The 17,224-nt window shown below is 38.0% G+C and overlaps 1 protein-coding gene across 1 annotated transcript; it reads right to left on the minus strand.

Annotated features, from left to right (window-relative positions):
• Positions 1 to 931: 931 nt before the first annotated feature.
• Positions 932 to 14,404, minus strand: gpsm2 (G protein signaling modulator 2). The gene is made up of 14 exons (XM_028440840.1): positions 14,275 to 14,404; positions 8,194 to 8,415; positions 7,984 to 8,119; positions 6,847 to 6,986; positions 6,651 to 6,774; positions 6,465 to 6,580; positions 6,139 to 6,288; positions 5,940 to 6,046; positions 4,886 to 4,999; positions 4,738 to 4,814; positions 4,142 to 4,330; positions 3,940 to 4,060; positions 2,972 to 3,198; positions 932 to 1,507 (listed from the first exon to the last, which is right to left on the minus strand). Exons 1-14 carry the CDS (start codon positions 14,337 to 14,339, stop codon positions 1,340 to 1,342), a joined length of 1,956 nt encoding a protein of 651 aa, XP_028296641.1. The 5' UTR covers positions 14,340 to 14,404; the 3' UTR covers positions 932 to 1,339.
• Between the last annotated feature and the right edge of the window lie 2,820 nt (positions 14,405 to 17,224).

Consider the following 17,224-nt stretch of genomic DNA (forward strand, 5'->3'; position numbering starts at 1 on the left):
ATTCTTACTGATGACATCATCACTGTAGAGCTAGGACTGATGACATCATTAAGCTAGGACTTACAACATCATCACTGAGTCCGTCGACTCAGGAGGATGGGGGCGTCCAAACAAATGTGACATTGCACACCCTTGAACCAAGCAGCAGCCATGTTGAAAGTCTCAGGTCAGTCTGGTCCTGATTTGCAGATATTTGAGGAACACACACACACACACACACAGATTCTTTGCTTTTATAGAGAAATCTACTAATCATGACATTTAGAAGGTTTTAGACCACATTTGTAAAAACAGGAGGATCTCTTTAAGGGAAGCATTGTTCTTGTTTTCTGCTCCTCATGCACTTTGTTTTCTAACACTGACGCACATGTTTTTACGTTCACCGCAGAAATCAAATGGTTTTTAAACAGATTCATGCGTTCATAGAATGTATTTATTATTTGCGCTCGTTGGTTCTCGTATCTTTTAGCTTCGTAAACGCATCGATGGTTCGATCAATAAATGGTCTTTTATAGGAGATGAAACGAGTGCTTTTTATTTGCTAATGAGTGTGAAATACATTGAGAAAATACAAAACTAAGAAAAGTAAAACACAAAATGACTTTAACACACAACAGATCATTAAAAATACACAAAACGACAACAAAAGTCTCAAGAGGCAAACAATATTACATAAAAATAAACAAATTTGTGTGTTTTCTTTCTCTTTGTTGTCCATGTAATATGAAATTGTAAATAAAAGTATTAAAAAAAAATACACAAATTTACTCCACAAAACATACAAAAAACTGAAAAACTTACAAAACAAAAACTAGACCAAAAACACAAAATTACACAAATCAAAGAAACACATGAAAAGACAAAAAATTAAACAAAATGACAAAAATACACAAAAACATTAAAAAAAAAAACACACTTTCTCAAAAGAACAACAATATTAAAGAGAAATACACAAATTTACTACAAAAAAAACAGAAAAAACTTACATGTATTTATTATTTGCGCTCGTTGGTTCTCGTATCTTTAATACTTCATAAACCGCATCGATGGTTCAATCAATAAATGGTCTTTTATAGGAGATGAAATGAGTGCTTTTTATTGATTAATGAGCGGTTAACTCTTCTTAAATCTGTACATGAGTTCATTCATTCATTCATTCAACACTTTGTGTGTTTTTCTCCTCACAAACAAACACAACAACAACAACACAAACACACGTGAGCTGCAGCTGCGTATTGAAACATCACCAGTGAAATGAAGGATTAAAAACAAACACTTGGACGGCTGCTGGTGACGAATCCCTTTAGTGAACGAGTCTTTGACTCATTGACTCACTGAGTCATTCTGAGCCGTGATTGGCTACCGGAGGAGGCAGCGTAACGCGCTGTTCATCCATCCGTTTACCCTGAGAACGAAGTATGAGACTAAAAAAGTCCTCGTCAGGGACGGTTGGACCACGGGCTGGAGGAGCGGGAGGGGCACAGCGCTGGTCGTCCAGACGAGAGCCCTGATTGGAGGAAAAAACAACATTGGTTAGAAATCACGTGAGGGGCAGGCAGACGTTCCAATCCACACCTGAGCAGACACGGAAAAATAGAAACACACAAACAGAAAAACACAATATGATGACAAAAATACCCAAAAAACAACGATATTACAGAGAAATAAACAAATTTACCTCCAAAAAAAAAACACAAAACCCACGACAAAAAATACCAGAAAAAAAAAAATAAATTAAAATGTCTCAAAAACAACAACAACATTGCAGAGAATATACAAGAGAGGACAACAGGAAACATTACTCCAAAAACACACAATCCAACTACAAAATGCACAAAAACTTGCAATCCAGAACAAGAATGACTCAAAAATACACGAAACGGCAAAGAAAAAAAACAATCATGTCTCTATGACAACAATATTACAGAGAAATACACAAATAAAAAGGAAAACCATAAACAACCGGAAGAAGAAATGAGTCCAGAAACACAAGCATGAGTTAACGATGGAACCAAAAGAAGAAGTAAAAATGGCCGCTGAGGTGCTGACACACACACACACACACTCAGGTCGTGTGAGCTTGCCACAAGAAAAAAAAAAAACATGCAAACACGACTGAAGACAATCAGTCAGTTTTTATTTGTGGCTTTAAATGTTTTTCTGCCTTTATTGGAGTTAAACATGGATAATTTAACCTTTACTCACCACCACCAGCCCTGAGGAGTTAACACCTGCTCTGTTTTGGACATGCTACATGATGCTACATGCTACATGCTAGGGGCCTCCTCCAGGTAAACATGAACAAGTTTATGGGAATAATGGATGTTGTAATGAATAGTTCTTCAGGAGGAAACACTGAGATTAATCATGGACCTGCTCTGTTCAGCTAACAGCTAACCATGCTAACAGCTAGCCATGCTAATGTACCTTGGTTTCCACTTCAGCTGAGGGAGCTACACAAGCCTCAGCTACTGGACTTCTACCTCTGCTAACTGGGATCCAACCACAGGTAAGAGTTTCAAATGCTAACAAACCAAGTTCACCAAAAAACAAGAAAGTGAATCTAAAATATTGATCCTCATCAATCAATCAATCAATCAATCAATCACAAAGACTGAATCCATTGATAAAGAAACAACAGAAAAAAATGTGTTTCTTTTAAACTCTAACAAGTGCAAATGTTATGTGGGATTCCCAGTTAGTTAGTTTCTACTGGAGAACATCATTATCTGTAGCACTGCTAATGAGACAGAACAAATAGAACGTCTGTGAGGCTAGCTTTGCACAATAACCGCTCCAAAACTACCACGATGAAATGCACGAAACGACAGAAAAAAAAAAAAAACCACTGAAAAAATACCAAATCCAGAAAAAGAAATGCACAGAACAACTTAAACACAAAAGATCAACAAAAATTTAAAAAAAAATGATGACAAAAACCAAAATCTGTCCCAAAGAGTAAAGTTGACACCTGGCACTTGACGAGCATGTCAAAGAAGTGTTCGTCTGGTTCTCCGTGATGGTCATTGTTCATCAGATGTCTGAGAACGTTGCCTTCACCACCACCACCACCACTACTACTGCTGCTGCTGCTGCTGCTGAGGTGGCGCCTGAGGCCCGGTAGGCTCCGCCCCCCGGCCGACGCCTCCTCCAGTGTCCTGCTGGGAGCTCCAGACACGTGCGTGGAATCAGACACGGCTACACACACAGAGACAGGAGTGCACGTTAGGAGGAGGCCACGCCCACAGCTGACGTGCATGTAGAGCTGAATATATCAACCAAAACTCAAATCTAGATATTTATTCAACCAATCAAAACCAATGTACACATTAATACAGGAAAGGATCATTTCATGTGTTTTTGGGGTCATTTTATGTGTTTTTGAGTTGTTTTTTTTGTCCTTTGTCAGTTATTTTAAATATTTGTGGTTTGTTTTTTAAAAAAAATTTTCATGTATTTTTATTTAATTTAGTGCGTTTTAGAGCCATTTTGTGTTTTTTGGTGTTTTGTGTTTTTAGTTATTTTTGTGCATATTTGTTGTCCCTCAGTGTATTTCTGTGTCATTTCATGTGTTTTTGAAGTCTTTGTTTGTTTTTTAAAGTATTTTTTTTGTCATTTTGAGTGTTTTTTTTGTTGTAGTTTTGGGACTTTTAAAATCTTTTCATGTATGTTTTTTTGTCTTTCATGTATATGTATTTAATATTGTGTGTTTTAGATTAATTTTGTGTATTTTATGTTGTAGTTTTGGGGTTTTGGAGTCATTTCTATGTATTTTGCGTTTACTTGACTAGTGAGTGACCTTAGAGCCACTGTTGCCCGTGTCGGATCAATATGATAAAATAGATGATTCAAATACATTATTATAGGTGATATTGTAATGTTCTATATCTCAAAAATGGAAAACTTGATAGATATTGCCCAGGGCTGACGTGCACGTACATTTCCTCATGGCATTGGCCCCGCCCCCTACGCAGCAGCGCTGGTCGTCCATGCGGTTGCTCTGGAAACGGCTGAGCAGATCAAAGAAACCCTCGTCTCCCAGAGCGTCTGTGCCGAGTCGCTGAGGAGGAAAGAGAGATATGTGAGGGGGCGTGGCCATGGCGGCGTGGGACAGACGAGGAGTGGGAGGAGCTACACAGACCTTCTGAGGACACGCAGCAGGACTAGAAACAGAACTCTGGCTCTGGTCCAGAGTGTTGCTGGTGTCCTGGAGGACGTGTTTATACTTCTTCTTTCCACGCAGGCGACTCACGAAGAACAGTTTAGTGGAACTTTTTACCACGGACGCTTTGGACGGTTTAGGAGCAACGTCCCCGTTTCTCTTCTGAGCCTGAAGTAGATCACACACACACACACACACACACGGATCAAACAACACAAAAAACAACAAAATGCACAAAACGACAATTAAACCACACAAAATGTTTGAAATATACACAAAATGAAAGAAAAATATACAAAATAACAAATGTACACAAAATGAGAATAGAAACACACAAAACGACAATAAATATACACAAAAATAATAATTAAAAAACACAAATAGCAACAAAAATACACAAAATCATCAAGTTTACAAAACGGCAACAAAAACACACAAAACCATAACAAATAAACAAAAACTACTCATAACACACAAAACAACAATAATAAAACCCAAATGAAAGAAAAAGACAAAACGATGACAAAACAACACTTAAAACAAAGTGTGTGTGTGTGTGTGTGTCTCTCTCCTACGTGGACTTTATCTGGTGTGATCTTCATCAGCTCCAGGTTCTCCATGCTGCGGCGCCGGCCCGTTCTCGGCCTTGAACCTGGACCATAGGGCAGAGGTTAGCCGCTAACCCTGTGTGCGTGTGCGTGTGTGTGTGTGTGCGTGTCTCACCGTCTGTCTCCCTGCTCTCACACAGACTGTTGGTGCTGTAACTCAGACCCAGCAGCGTCTGAAGGTCAGACACGTTCATACGAGCCGTTAGCTCACCACTACGATCTCCAGTCTGCACACACACACACACACACACACACAACACACGCTACACAAACAGAGCTGCACACTTTCACATAATATGAACTTTTATCTCTAAGTCCCAGCCTGCTCTCAGGACTGATCCTGCAAAACTACAGAAAACTACACAAAAATAAGACCAAAATGAAAGAAAAATACACAAAACGATTACAAAATAACACAAAATGAGAACAAGTATGTAACAAAAATGACTATAAAAACACACATAATAACAAAAATACACAAAATGAGAATAAAATATACAAAATGACAAAGATATGGATAAAACGACAATACAAAAAGCAACAAATATACACAAACAACAAAAATGCAGCCCAAATGAAAGATATATACATAAAACAATGAGAAATTAACACCTAAAACATAATAAACAAATATAAAAAATGGCTAAGAAAAGGGTAAAATGACATTTAAAAAAACCAACAGCAAATATACAATAAAGACACACAACTACGCATAAGTGACTCCAGAAACACAAAACACCAACAAAATACACAATGTTTGAAAAATATACAAAATAGCAACAAAATGAGGATAAATATGAACAAAAATGACTCCACAAACACACAACATAACAATGAAACAAAAATATACAAAATGACTGAGAAGTTTACAAAACAGCAACAAAAACACACAAAACAATAATAATAAAACCCAAATGAAAAAAAAATACATAAAACGTTGACAATATACAGTAACAGCTAAAACATCTATTATTTCCTTGCACCAGCCTCACTGTATAGTCAGTCACCAGATTATCTGGATATTGTTTAGACTGTAAAACCACATTTTTGTGAATATTAACATAAAACCCAATGATGTGATGTGATTTCTATGGAACAGAGAATGTCCTGTAAAGTGAGCGTGGGGGGTGGGGGGTGGGGGATGTGAGCGCCCCCTGCTGCGTCCGTACCTCTGCAGATCTCCAGGTGTTTCTCTGCAAAGTGCACGGCCTGGTCGTGGTTCCCCAGCGCCGTGTGAGCGTTCCCCAGGCTCCAGCATGCTCGGCCCTCCCCGATCCTACAAAAGAAAGTTACGTGAGGAAGCGTGCACACCCACACACACGCACACACGCACAGAGGAGTCCCGTTCCCCCGGGGGGCGGGGCCTACCGGTCGTTCAGGTCCTGAGCTATGATGAGATGTTTGAGGTGGTAGTCGATGGCTCTCTCGTAGTCCTGGAGCAGAGTGAAGGTGTTTCCCAGACTGTAGCAGGCCTGAGCCTCCACTGCACGCTCCTTTAGCTGCCTCGCTGCAGCGCGTCTTCCTGAAAAAAATACACAAAACATCAAAAATATAAAAAATGACTTCAGAAGCACAAACAGTTCCTTAGTTGTTTCCTGTGTTAATGCTCTGATTGGTCGTTATTCTAATGCTAACATGAATGTTGATCATGTGACCCTCAGATCAGATACAATCATGTTTGTGATAAATCTTACTTGTAATGTTCAGCTGCAACTTCAAACTCTCCTAAGAAGACGAAGGCGTTTCCTAGGTTACAGTATGCTCTCCGCTCAGCGGAACGATCTCCAAACTCTTTAGCGATGAGCAGACGCTGCAGCAGCAATGTTAGCGTTAGCATTAGCATTAGCTGATGATGATGACGATAAACTGTTACTTCCTACTTGTTCGTGTGAGGCCACGGCTTTGTCAAAGTTTCCCAGCAGGTAGTGTGTGTTGCCCAGGTTCCCGTAGGTGCGACCCTGAGCCGCACGGTCTCCCAGGGTCTTCACGATGTCCAGGTTCTCCCTGAGAGAGAAAACAGCAGCGTTTACACACACCTACTACTGATAATCTGATGTGTGTGTGTGTGTTACTCACTCGTAGTATTGTGCAGCCTTCCTCAAAGCCGTCATCACCTCCTCGGGGAAGTCTCCAGGCTCCGCCCCACTCCAACAGATGCTTTTCCCTTTGGCGTGGTACACGTTCCCAAAGTTATAGAGCGCCCGAGCCTGGCCCACCTGCCCCCACAACAAAGCCCCCCTTAGAGGCTTTGTACTGGTTTTAAAATCATCCTCCTCTGGTTTTACAAGTTCAGCCTAAATCCTTGAAATGTTCTTATTAGTAGATCTATGAGTATATCTATTATGCTCCTTATTCTTTTATTAACTTTTAAAAATGGGACTGTGGTTCTAGCTTTCAGAGCCTTGCAGGGTCAGGTTCCCTCCCCCATCAGTGATCTGATCCAGCGGTCTTAGACCCTCCTCAGGCTCTGAGGTCTGTGGATCAGAATCTGCTGATGGTTCCTAGAACTCGTTTCCGGACCAGAGGAGACAGATCCTTCCAGGCTTTGGAACGATCTTCTGCTCCCTCTGTGTTTTATTGACTCTGTTGACACCTTCAAAAACGACTCATTTATTTGCTCAAGCTTTAATTAGCTACTCTTAAGCTTTTATAATGTGTACTTTTTGATTTTAAACTGTGTTGTGACGCACTTTGTGGCTTTTCTTCTGTGAAGGGTGCTATATAAATAAATGTTACTTACTTACTAAATGATTATGGTGCATAATAATGTGTTTTGTTAGACATAGATCTACTAATAATAATGACATTACAAACATTTTAGGCCAGATTTGTAAAAAAGTGGAGATATATATACTGTATGTATATATATATAGTGATTTGTGAACAATTTCCCAATTCCATTATTGAAGACTTGATTCGATTATAAACGATTTGATTTTTGATCACTGATCATCTATTAGACATTAGTCGACAGCTCACAGCACCTTTAATATAGTAGAGTGTAAATAAATATGTCAAATTATCGACCTTTGTAAAATTAAGAATCAATTAATAATCGTCAACAGTTATTGTTTTTCATCACATTTTTTAGACTATATGTAGACTTAACCTATCAACACAAATAATCAATCAATAAAAACATAGATTTTAGGGAGAAATATTGATTTTAAATATTTTCCCACGCTTTTGTCAAGAAACGTGATGAAGTCTGACCGTGTCACTGATGTCTCTGGTAATCTCCAAGTGTCTCTGACAGCAGACGGCGGCCTCGTCAAAGCGCCCCAACACTTTGAAGGTGTTGCCTAGGTTACCGCTGGCTTTGGCTTCTCCAGGCAGGTCCCCCACGGTCCTGACCAATAGAAACACGGTTAGTAACGTGTGGATACTCCCGTGGGATCAGTGGTGGTGTGGGCGTGTCCTCACCTGGTGAGGGTGAGGTCGTGTCGGTGGAACTCCAGGGCCTTGGCGTAGTCGTGCAGGTGGAAGTAGGCGTTCCCCAGCTGGCTGTAGATGGCGCTGAGCACCTGCAGGTCCTCCGTGCCCACCTGGATGGCCGTCTCAAAGAAGGACACGCCTGCTCTGTAGTCGCCCCCTTTGCACAGACGCTCGCCCTCCAGGGCCAACTCCAGACAGGACACCTCCATCCTGGACCAGGGACAGATTCAGATTCACAGACACGCACGCTGAGACGTGGTGGAATGAGGAGAAAGTGAAGGCACAGAGAGAGGGGGGACATCCTCTCACTGAGGACGGCTTCTCTCTACTACTCCGCCCCGACTCAGACAAAGACTCCAACACGCTGTGTTTATAATGTGAACTCTCACATCCTTTGGAATGAAACCAGCAAGAAAAACGGGAAACTTCACGAGAATGTATTATCAAAGCACCCGGACTGAGTGTTAGGACAAACATGTAAACTCCTACTTTAGATCAGGGGTTCTCAACCTTGGGGTCAGGACGTGAGACACTGGGAGGGGGGGTCACCAGATGCCTTCAAGAAACTAAAAATATTTTCTGAACAATTTGAGCCCATTTTTACTTATTTTTAAATTTTTCTGCAACTACACTAAACTTGCCATTATGTAATCTATTTTCATCACTTTTTCTTGCCATATTTTGCTCTTATTAATGCATTTTTGCTACATTACTCTCTCATTTCTGACACTTCTCCAATGCAATTTCTGCGCAATTTTTCACTTCATTTTAATGTCACACATGTTGACTTGACCCATTATTGTCACTTTTAACCTCTTTTCACCATATTTCACAACAAAAACACTAAAGACAACAAACAAAATAAACATAAATTGCAGACAAATTAACAAAAACACACAAAACAACATCAAAAATACACAAAATTAACAAAAGTACATATTTCATGCTTATTTTTGCCAATTTAACCACATTCACCATTTCTCATGCCCATTATTTGCTATATGAACCCTTTTTACCACTTTTTCTGTCTATTTTTGTCCACTCTAATTTGCAACAACTTTAACCAATTAATGTAGTTTTTAAAATCCAATTTCACCATATTTTGGAGTTTGGTGACTTTTAACCTATTTTATTTCTGATTAAAACAAGGATTGACATCTTAAGATGGCTATACAGTGTGGTGCAATTAATGATAAACTTGCTGAATAACAGTGGATATTATTCAGATGAATAAATAAATGTGGTTATCACAGATTCATAGAACAATGAACTTTATGGATGGACCCCCAAAATCTCCACATGACTGTTCTTCAATGTTCATGTCTGTGTTCAACCACCTTCAGCTACAGTGGAGGTCTCTGATCGCTGGAACCTTCATTTGGGGGTCTCTGGGGCTGAAGAGGTTGAGAGCCACTGCTTTAGATCACACGTCTGAGGTCAGGCTCAGTTTGTTAAAGCTCAGATAAAAGCGTGCAGGACAATAGCTGCAGGCTTATCACAAGCGTCTCTTTGTTTTTCAGGAAACTGCTTTGTTGGCGCCACAAAAACTCTGTTCACGTTGTTTATCTCACATTTTCCTCTCGTGTCCACCAAAGCTCGACAAAAACAAAGCACATTCACTCTGAGTTGTTCACGTTGGGAAAGATGTAGATTTACTGTGTGCAAGAGAAGCATGTAGGGCTGCAGATAAAAATAAAATGAGAAAACTTCAGCATAAAGAAAAAAATAATAACCTGGAACTAAAAGAAGTTTTAAAAAAAAAAGGTTAAATGGAGAAGATAAAAGAGCCTTATGGAAGAAAAAAATAATAACAGTTGTTAGTGCCTCCTCTCCAAAAAAACAACCCAGACTAAAAAAAATAAATAAAGAAAAATGAAATATTAAGACATACTACAAATCAAGACCAAAAATAAGACAAAAAAAGCAACTAAAAAATAACACAAAAAAAAAACTGACCAAAAAAATTTTGAGACAAGAAAATTAAGACAAAAAAAAAAATGAGAAGAAATATAATCATGATGTTCCGCAATCGTGATTTTTTTTTTTCTTCCACTAGGGGCACTGTTGTTTTTTTCAGTGGTCCTAATTATCTTCTGTAAAGAAGAGAATGAAAGTTAAAGTTACATTTTAAGGTTTAAATAAGAAATACATCAACACAACAATAACAAATAAGAAGTTAAAGGTAAGGTTGGATTTTAACTCTCAATAAAGTTTTCAGACAGACTTTTGAAGTAGTAAAAAATGTTAATTGAATATAATAAATTAATAGAGAGATAGGAGAGGAAAAATACATTGATCCTTAATGATAACATTAAATATTAAAAGAGAAGGTATCTTCAGAATGAGGAACATTTGGAATTGAACATTTTAGAATAAATAAAACTCACGTTTGGAAAGATAAAGTTAAACGTTAGGTGAGTTTTTATGATGTATTCAGTCCAATAAAAGTGAAAAATCTCCTGATTGTTTTGGCTCTGAAGCGTCAACATGAGTTTTTTTACAAACACAATGCAGTTTGTTCTCAGTGCAAACGCCCCCTTTAGGACACATCAGTGACTGAGGGTTGAGTACAGTAGCTTGTAGCTAAAGGCTCAGCTTCTTCTGAGCATTTTTTTGTCTCCTACCTGTTGTCTCACTGTGTCCTACCTGTTGTCTCTATGTGTCCTACGTGTTGTCTCTATGTGTCCTACCTGTTGTCTATGTGTCCTACCTGTTGTCTATGTGTCCAACATGTTGTCTCTATGTGTCCTACCTGTTGTCTCTATGTGTCCTACCTGTTGTCTCTATGTGTCCTACCTGTTGTCTCTATGTGTCCTACCTGTTGTCTCACTGTGTCCCACTGTGTCCTACCTGTTGTCTCTATGTGTCCTACCTGTTGTCTATGTGTCCCACCTGTTGTCTCTATGTGTCCCACTGTTGTCTCTATGTGTCCCACCTGTTGTCTCTATGTGTCCTACCTGTTGTCTCACTGTGTCCCACCGTTGTCTCACTGTGTCCCACCTGTTGTCTCACTGTTTCCCACCTGTTGTCTCTATGTGTCCCACCTGTGTCTCTATGTGTCCCACCTGTTGTCTCTATGTGTCCCACCTGTTGTCTCTATGTGTCCTACCTGTTGTCTCTATGTGTCCTACCTGTTGTTTCTATGTGTCCTACCTGTTGTTTCTATGTGTCCTACCTGTTGTTTCTATGTGTCCTACCTGTTGTTTCTATGTGTCCTACCTGTTGTTTCTATGTGTCCTACCTGTTGTTTCTATGTGTCCTACTTGTTGTCTCTATGTGTCCTACCTGTTGTCTCACTGTGTCCTACCTGTTGTTTCTATGTGTCCTACCTGTTGTTTCTATGTGTCCTACCTGTTGTCTCTATGTGTCCTACCTGTTGTCTCTATGTGTCCTACCTGTTGTCTCTATGTGTCCTACCTGTTGTCTCTATGTGTCCTACCTGTTGTTTCTATGTGTCCTACCTGTTGTTTCTATGTGTCCTACCTGTTGTTTCTATGTGTCCTACCTGTTGTTTCTATGTGTCCTACCTGTTGTTTCTATGTGTCCTACCTGTTGTTTCTATGTGTCCTACCTGTTGTTTCTATGTGTCCTACCTGTTGTCTCTATGTGTCCCTACCTGTTGTCTCACTGTGTCCTGCCTGTTGTTTCTATGTGTCCTACCTGTTGTTTCTAGTGTTCCTACCTGTTTGTTTCTATGTGTCCTACCTGTTTGTTTCTATGTGTCCTACCTGTTGTTTCTATGTGTCCTACTTGTTGTCTCTATGTGTCCTACCTGTTGTCTCTCTGTGTCCTAACCTGTTGTTTCTATGTGTCCTACCTGTTGTCTCACTGTGTCCCACCTGTGTCTCTATGTGTCCTACCTGTTGTCTCACTGTGTCCCACCTGTTGTCTCCTGTGTCCACCTGTTGTCTCTATGTGTCCTACCTGTTGTCTCTATGTGTCCCACCTGTTGTCTCTATGTGTCCCACCTGTTGTCTCTATGTGTCCCACCTGTTGTCTCTATGTGTCCCACCTGTTGTCTCTATGTGTCCCACCTGTTGTCTCTATGTGTCCCACCTGTTGTCTCTATGTGTCCCACCTGTGTCTCTATGTGTCCTACCTGTTGTCTCACTGTGTCCCTACCTGTTGTCTCTATGTGTCCTACCTGTTGTTTCTATGTGTCCTACCTGTTGTTTCTATGTGTCCTACCTGTTGTTTCTATGTGTCCTACCTGTTGTTTCTATGTGTCCTACCTGTTGTTTCTATGTGTCCTACCTGTTGTCTCTATGTGTCCTACCTGTTGTCTCACTGTGTCCTACCTGTTGTCTCTATGTGTCCTACCTGTTGTCTCTATGTGTCCTACCTGTTGTCTCACTGTGTCCCACCTGTTGTCTCTATGTGTCCTACCTGTTGTCTCTATGTGTCCTACCTGTTGTCTCACTGTGTCCCACCTGTTGTCTCACTGTGTCCTACCTGTTGTCTCACTGTGTCCTACCTGTTGTTTCTATGTGTCCTGTTACAACAGCACAGGGAGGAAGTGAGAGACATCAGGTTTCCTCTGACAGGACATCCAGACGGCAGCTCGTACTTAATCTTTCAATCATGAAGATTTCTCCACACGCATTAAAAAAAAAAGTCAACTGTCCGAAAAAGAGGGAGGGAAAGGTCAAAGGGTCCTCTGACGTCACAGATATCCCAGCACCACTCAGTGGAAAATGTTCCAGGAGACTGGTGTGATGTAGTCAGAGTATTAGCGTCCAACGCGAGTAGGTAAAGATGCTTCATCAGCATTTTTCACAGCTTATCTGATCTGCTCACCTGAGATTACAGCAGCTTTATTACACACATGTAACTCTCTCTGTGAATGGATTGATTGATAATAATCTTCCTCTGCTCACCCTGAGCGACGTAACATGTGCTGCTGATCAGTGGAATGGTCATTAAATCTCCAGGGCTGCTTTAAATATTGATGCAGACTGAAGAAGCTCACAGCTAACCACCTGGATATGTACGCGCTTACCACTGAAGCTACTGTCAGTCAACAAAACCGAATACAACGACATCTAAGTCCTGAACACGGAACCTGATACACACACGGGCAAACAGTGGCCCTCGGTCTGAAAAGTAAACGCACAATAAATGTAATAAAAGAAGTATAAATGAACATATTACACACAAACACACAAAATGTAAATAAATGTACACAAAATAACAACAAAAACATGTTATTAACTTTAATGTGGTTCACGTGGTTAAATAAATGTTATTTATGTTATAAAACATGCCTCAAAACAACACAAAACAACAAATATTTACAGAAAAATATGCAGAATATCACAAAGTAATAAACAAAAGCAGACTTAATGACTCGAAAAACACATAATGAATCCAAAAAAAGAAAAACTTAAAAATGTGGAAAATGTCAGAAAATACACAAAACAACAAAAACACACAATAACTCAAACACACAATAAAACAAAAATACATAAAATGACTCCAGAAATGCAAAAATTAATAACAAAAATTAAGAAAATGTTGTGAAAGTACACAAAAGAACAACAAGAACACAAAATATAACAAAAACACAAAAACTTAATTAAAACAAAAATTCCCAAGAAGACAGAAAAACTCACAAAACCACTCAAATAACACACAAAACAACAGAAACACACAAAAGAAGTCCAAAAATACATTAACAGTTTTTTGAAAATGTCAGAGAAGACACAAAGGAACAACAACAAAATAACAAAAAACACATGACTAAAAAAATGAAACAAAAATTCCAAAAATGACTCCAAAAGCACAAAAAAATTACTTTAAAAAATAAAAAAATGACAAAACCACAACAAGCATAGACAAACTCTTTGTAGTTTCCTGTGTTAATGCTCTGATTGGTCATTATTTTAAATGATGACATGAATGGTGATCATGTGACCCTCAGAACAGATATTTATATTTGTGTGATAAAAGTTGCCTATCTCTGCTCTAATATCACACAAATAAAAACATATATTTACTCACTTGTCTAAAAAGTAGTAAAAGAGTTTAAAATAAACATTAAACGGCTGTGCCGGAGTTGAATATTCCTACCTGTAGCGGACGTGAAAAGACGTCTCTTCAGCGCTCATGCTAACCATTGAGCCTCCAACATCCATTGTTGAAGTGCATAATATGAGGGAAAGTCCAAGTGTGCGTCTCAAAATAACTGCTGCACTTAAAAAACTACACAAAAGTCAAGAAAGAGTAAAAAATAAAGTGTGAGCAGAGAAGAAGTGGAAGTGTTGTGGATGGTCTGAGGTTGACGTCCCACTGTGGAGAGAACACACACACGGTGCTGCATGTGAAGCCTCTGTCTGAACACACACACACACACAGTGCCATGGTAACACCAAGCATCGGCGTACATGAGCGTGACAGACGGAAAGCCAGTGAGTGGGAACGATGTAGGAAGGACAGACGAGGAAGATGGAAAAATGATCCAAAACTCAGGGATTGGCAGGGACTGCGTATAGCTACGAGCGCTACAACACCACATTAAGCTACAGTCAGCTACAGGAGCAGGAAAAGCTTAGCAAAGCCAAGTGAAGAGAACACGAACGATATCTCAGAAAAATCCAGTCCTGTGTGCTTTTATTTTTATGATTCATGAAGTGAGAAATATATGAAAACAGTTTTTAAAGTTAGGGACCATTCATCATCCACAGTGAAAAGTCCCAGGAAGGTTCGACAGCCAATGAAATCATCCTTAAAAATGTGTCTGGTATTTAAAAAAAAAATAATTAATCTAATTCAGACATGGCAACTTTGATCACAAACGTGACTGTATCTGATCTGAGAGTCACATGATCAACATTCATGTAAATATTTAGAATAATGACCAAACAGAGCATTAATATAGGAAACAATAAAGAAACTGTTTCTGTTGTTTTCCTTTTATTATGTTTGTGTTTTGATTGATTTTGTGCTGTCTTTTTGTGTGTTTTCTATAATCTTATTTATTTTTTGGGGTCATTTTGTGTATTTATGTAATTGTTTTGGGGGTTATTTTGTATATGTTTGTATGTTTTCAGGGCCATTTTGTTTATTTATTTCATTGTTTTGTGTCTTTTCGAATTCACCTTGTTTATTTTTGTTGTATAGCATATTTTTGTAGTCATTTTGTGTCTTTTTCTCAGTTTTGAAAGTCATTTTGTGTGTTTTTCTTGGCATTTACTGTATTTGTATTGTTGACATTTTGTAAGTTTTTGGACTCATTTTGTCTTGTGTCATTAAGTGTATTTTTGTTGATATTTTGATAGTTTTTGTTGTTGCAATGTCAGTTTTTTGGATTCATTTTGTGTATTTTTCAGTCATTATTTGTGCTGAGCTCATTAACCACCAATAGCAACAAAAGATAAGCATGTTAATGTCCCCCAGCACGTGGTTATCAAAGCACAACAAGGCTGAGACGAGAAGCCCACAGCAAAGCAGTGAAAGAAAAAAACAGATCTTTACTCACCGGTAATTCCTCCACACGGGAACAGGAAATCTAGGAAGTCTGGAAAATACAATGTTAAAAAGCATTACCATAGCACGATAACACCGTTAGCATAACACCGTTAGCATAACACGACGACACTTGACAAAAAAACACACATTAGGTATTAGAAATTAACTTTGAAACAAAAGCTGCACTTAATTCAACATTTTAAGACATTTATAACATATATAACTAATAATTTTTTTTTTGCTTTGAAAAGCTGAAACTTGCAAGATAAACACTTTTAAATGAAAACATCTACTTTATGTTTCCAAAAGTGATTATTACACCTCTAAAATAAATACACACAAAACACAAAGTCATTCACATTTTTTTGCTATGTCATTGTAAAGTGACCAAACTTGTTCTATTAAAAAATAATTATCTTGTAGGATTACATCTTTTTCATTGTAGTATTATTACTTTTTTTTATTAGTTATTTTATGAAATTTTTCTTCAGAAATTCAGACTTTTTATTCTTGAAATCTGCTTTTTTTTCCTCACACACTCAGTGTTAACCAAAAATAGACCATGTTTTTGGAGTTTATTTGCATTACAGGTATTTTTCCAAGCAAAGAATGTAGTTTAAGGTTGTTCAGATATATTGAATAAGAAATAGTGTAAATCATTAGAAATAAGTCGCCATCATCTGTTACTATATATATATATATATATATATATATATATATATATATATATATATACATACATACATAACACACACACAATAATGAATAATTTACAAATAATTATCTTAAAATAATGACTTTATTCTCGTATAAATAATACTATGACTCTATTCTTGTCTTTTTCTCCTTGAATTACGTCTTTTTTCATCGTGCCATTGTGAATTTTTCTCCTGTTGCGACAGCAGGACTTTATTTATTTATTTATTTATTCCCATAACAATTAGGGTTTTTTTCTCATAATTCTCATGTGGATTGTCATAATTTTTTTATGCTGCTGCTGTTGTTGTTGGGTTTCTATTGTTTTGCATATTATTATTGTATATTTGCATTATTTAAGTATATATTTTTATTCATATCACTGGTGTTTTTCTTATTTTTATTCTTTTATACTATTATAATTGTTGTAAGGGCTTAACGTGGACGTTATTTCATTATGTACATGTTCATGCATATAATGACAAATACAATTCTTGGAATCCTTGAATAAATTTGGACTTTATTCTTTTTTCTTTATTCTGCTTTTTTTTTTTTTTTTTTTAATGTGAACTGACACATGACAAAATAAATAAATAAATAAATGTGATGAACAGCAACAACGCTTAATGACAGAGTCATGTACAGTTAATAGATGTGACAACAGTTATCATTTAAAACTTGATACAATACATTGATTATTTTTATCTGTTGTTATTGATAGAAAACGGTGTTTTTCAGATTGCTACATGATGTTACCTTTAAACTTAAACCGTGTTCAGCACATTATTTGGACCAAGTATCGGAATGTTAACAATACACCATGATAATCGGACGTTTTGTGTCTTAATTACGTGCA

The sequence above is a fragment of the Gouania willdenowi genome, unplaced genomic scaffold (assembly GCF_900634775.1).
Source record: "Gouania willdenowi unplaced genomic scaffold, fGouWil2.1 scaffold_119_arrow_ctg1, whole genome shotgun sequence".
Classification (NCBI taxonomy): Eukaryota; Metazoa; Chordata; class Actinopteri; order Blenniiformes; family Gobiesocidae; genus Gouania; species Gouania willdenowi.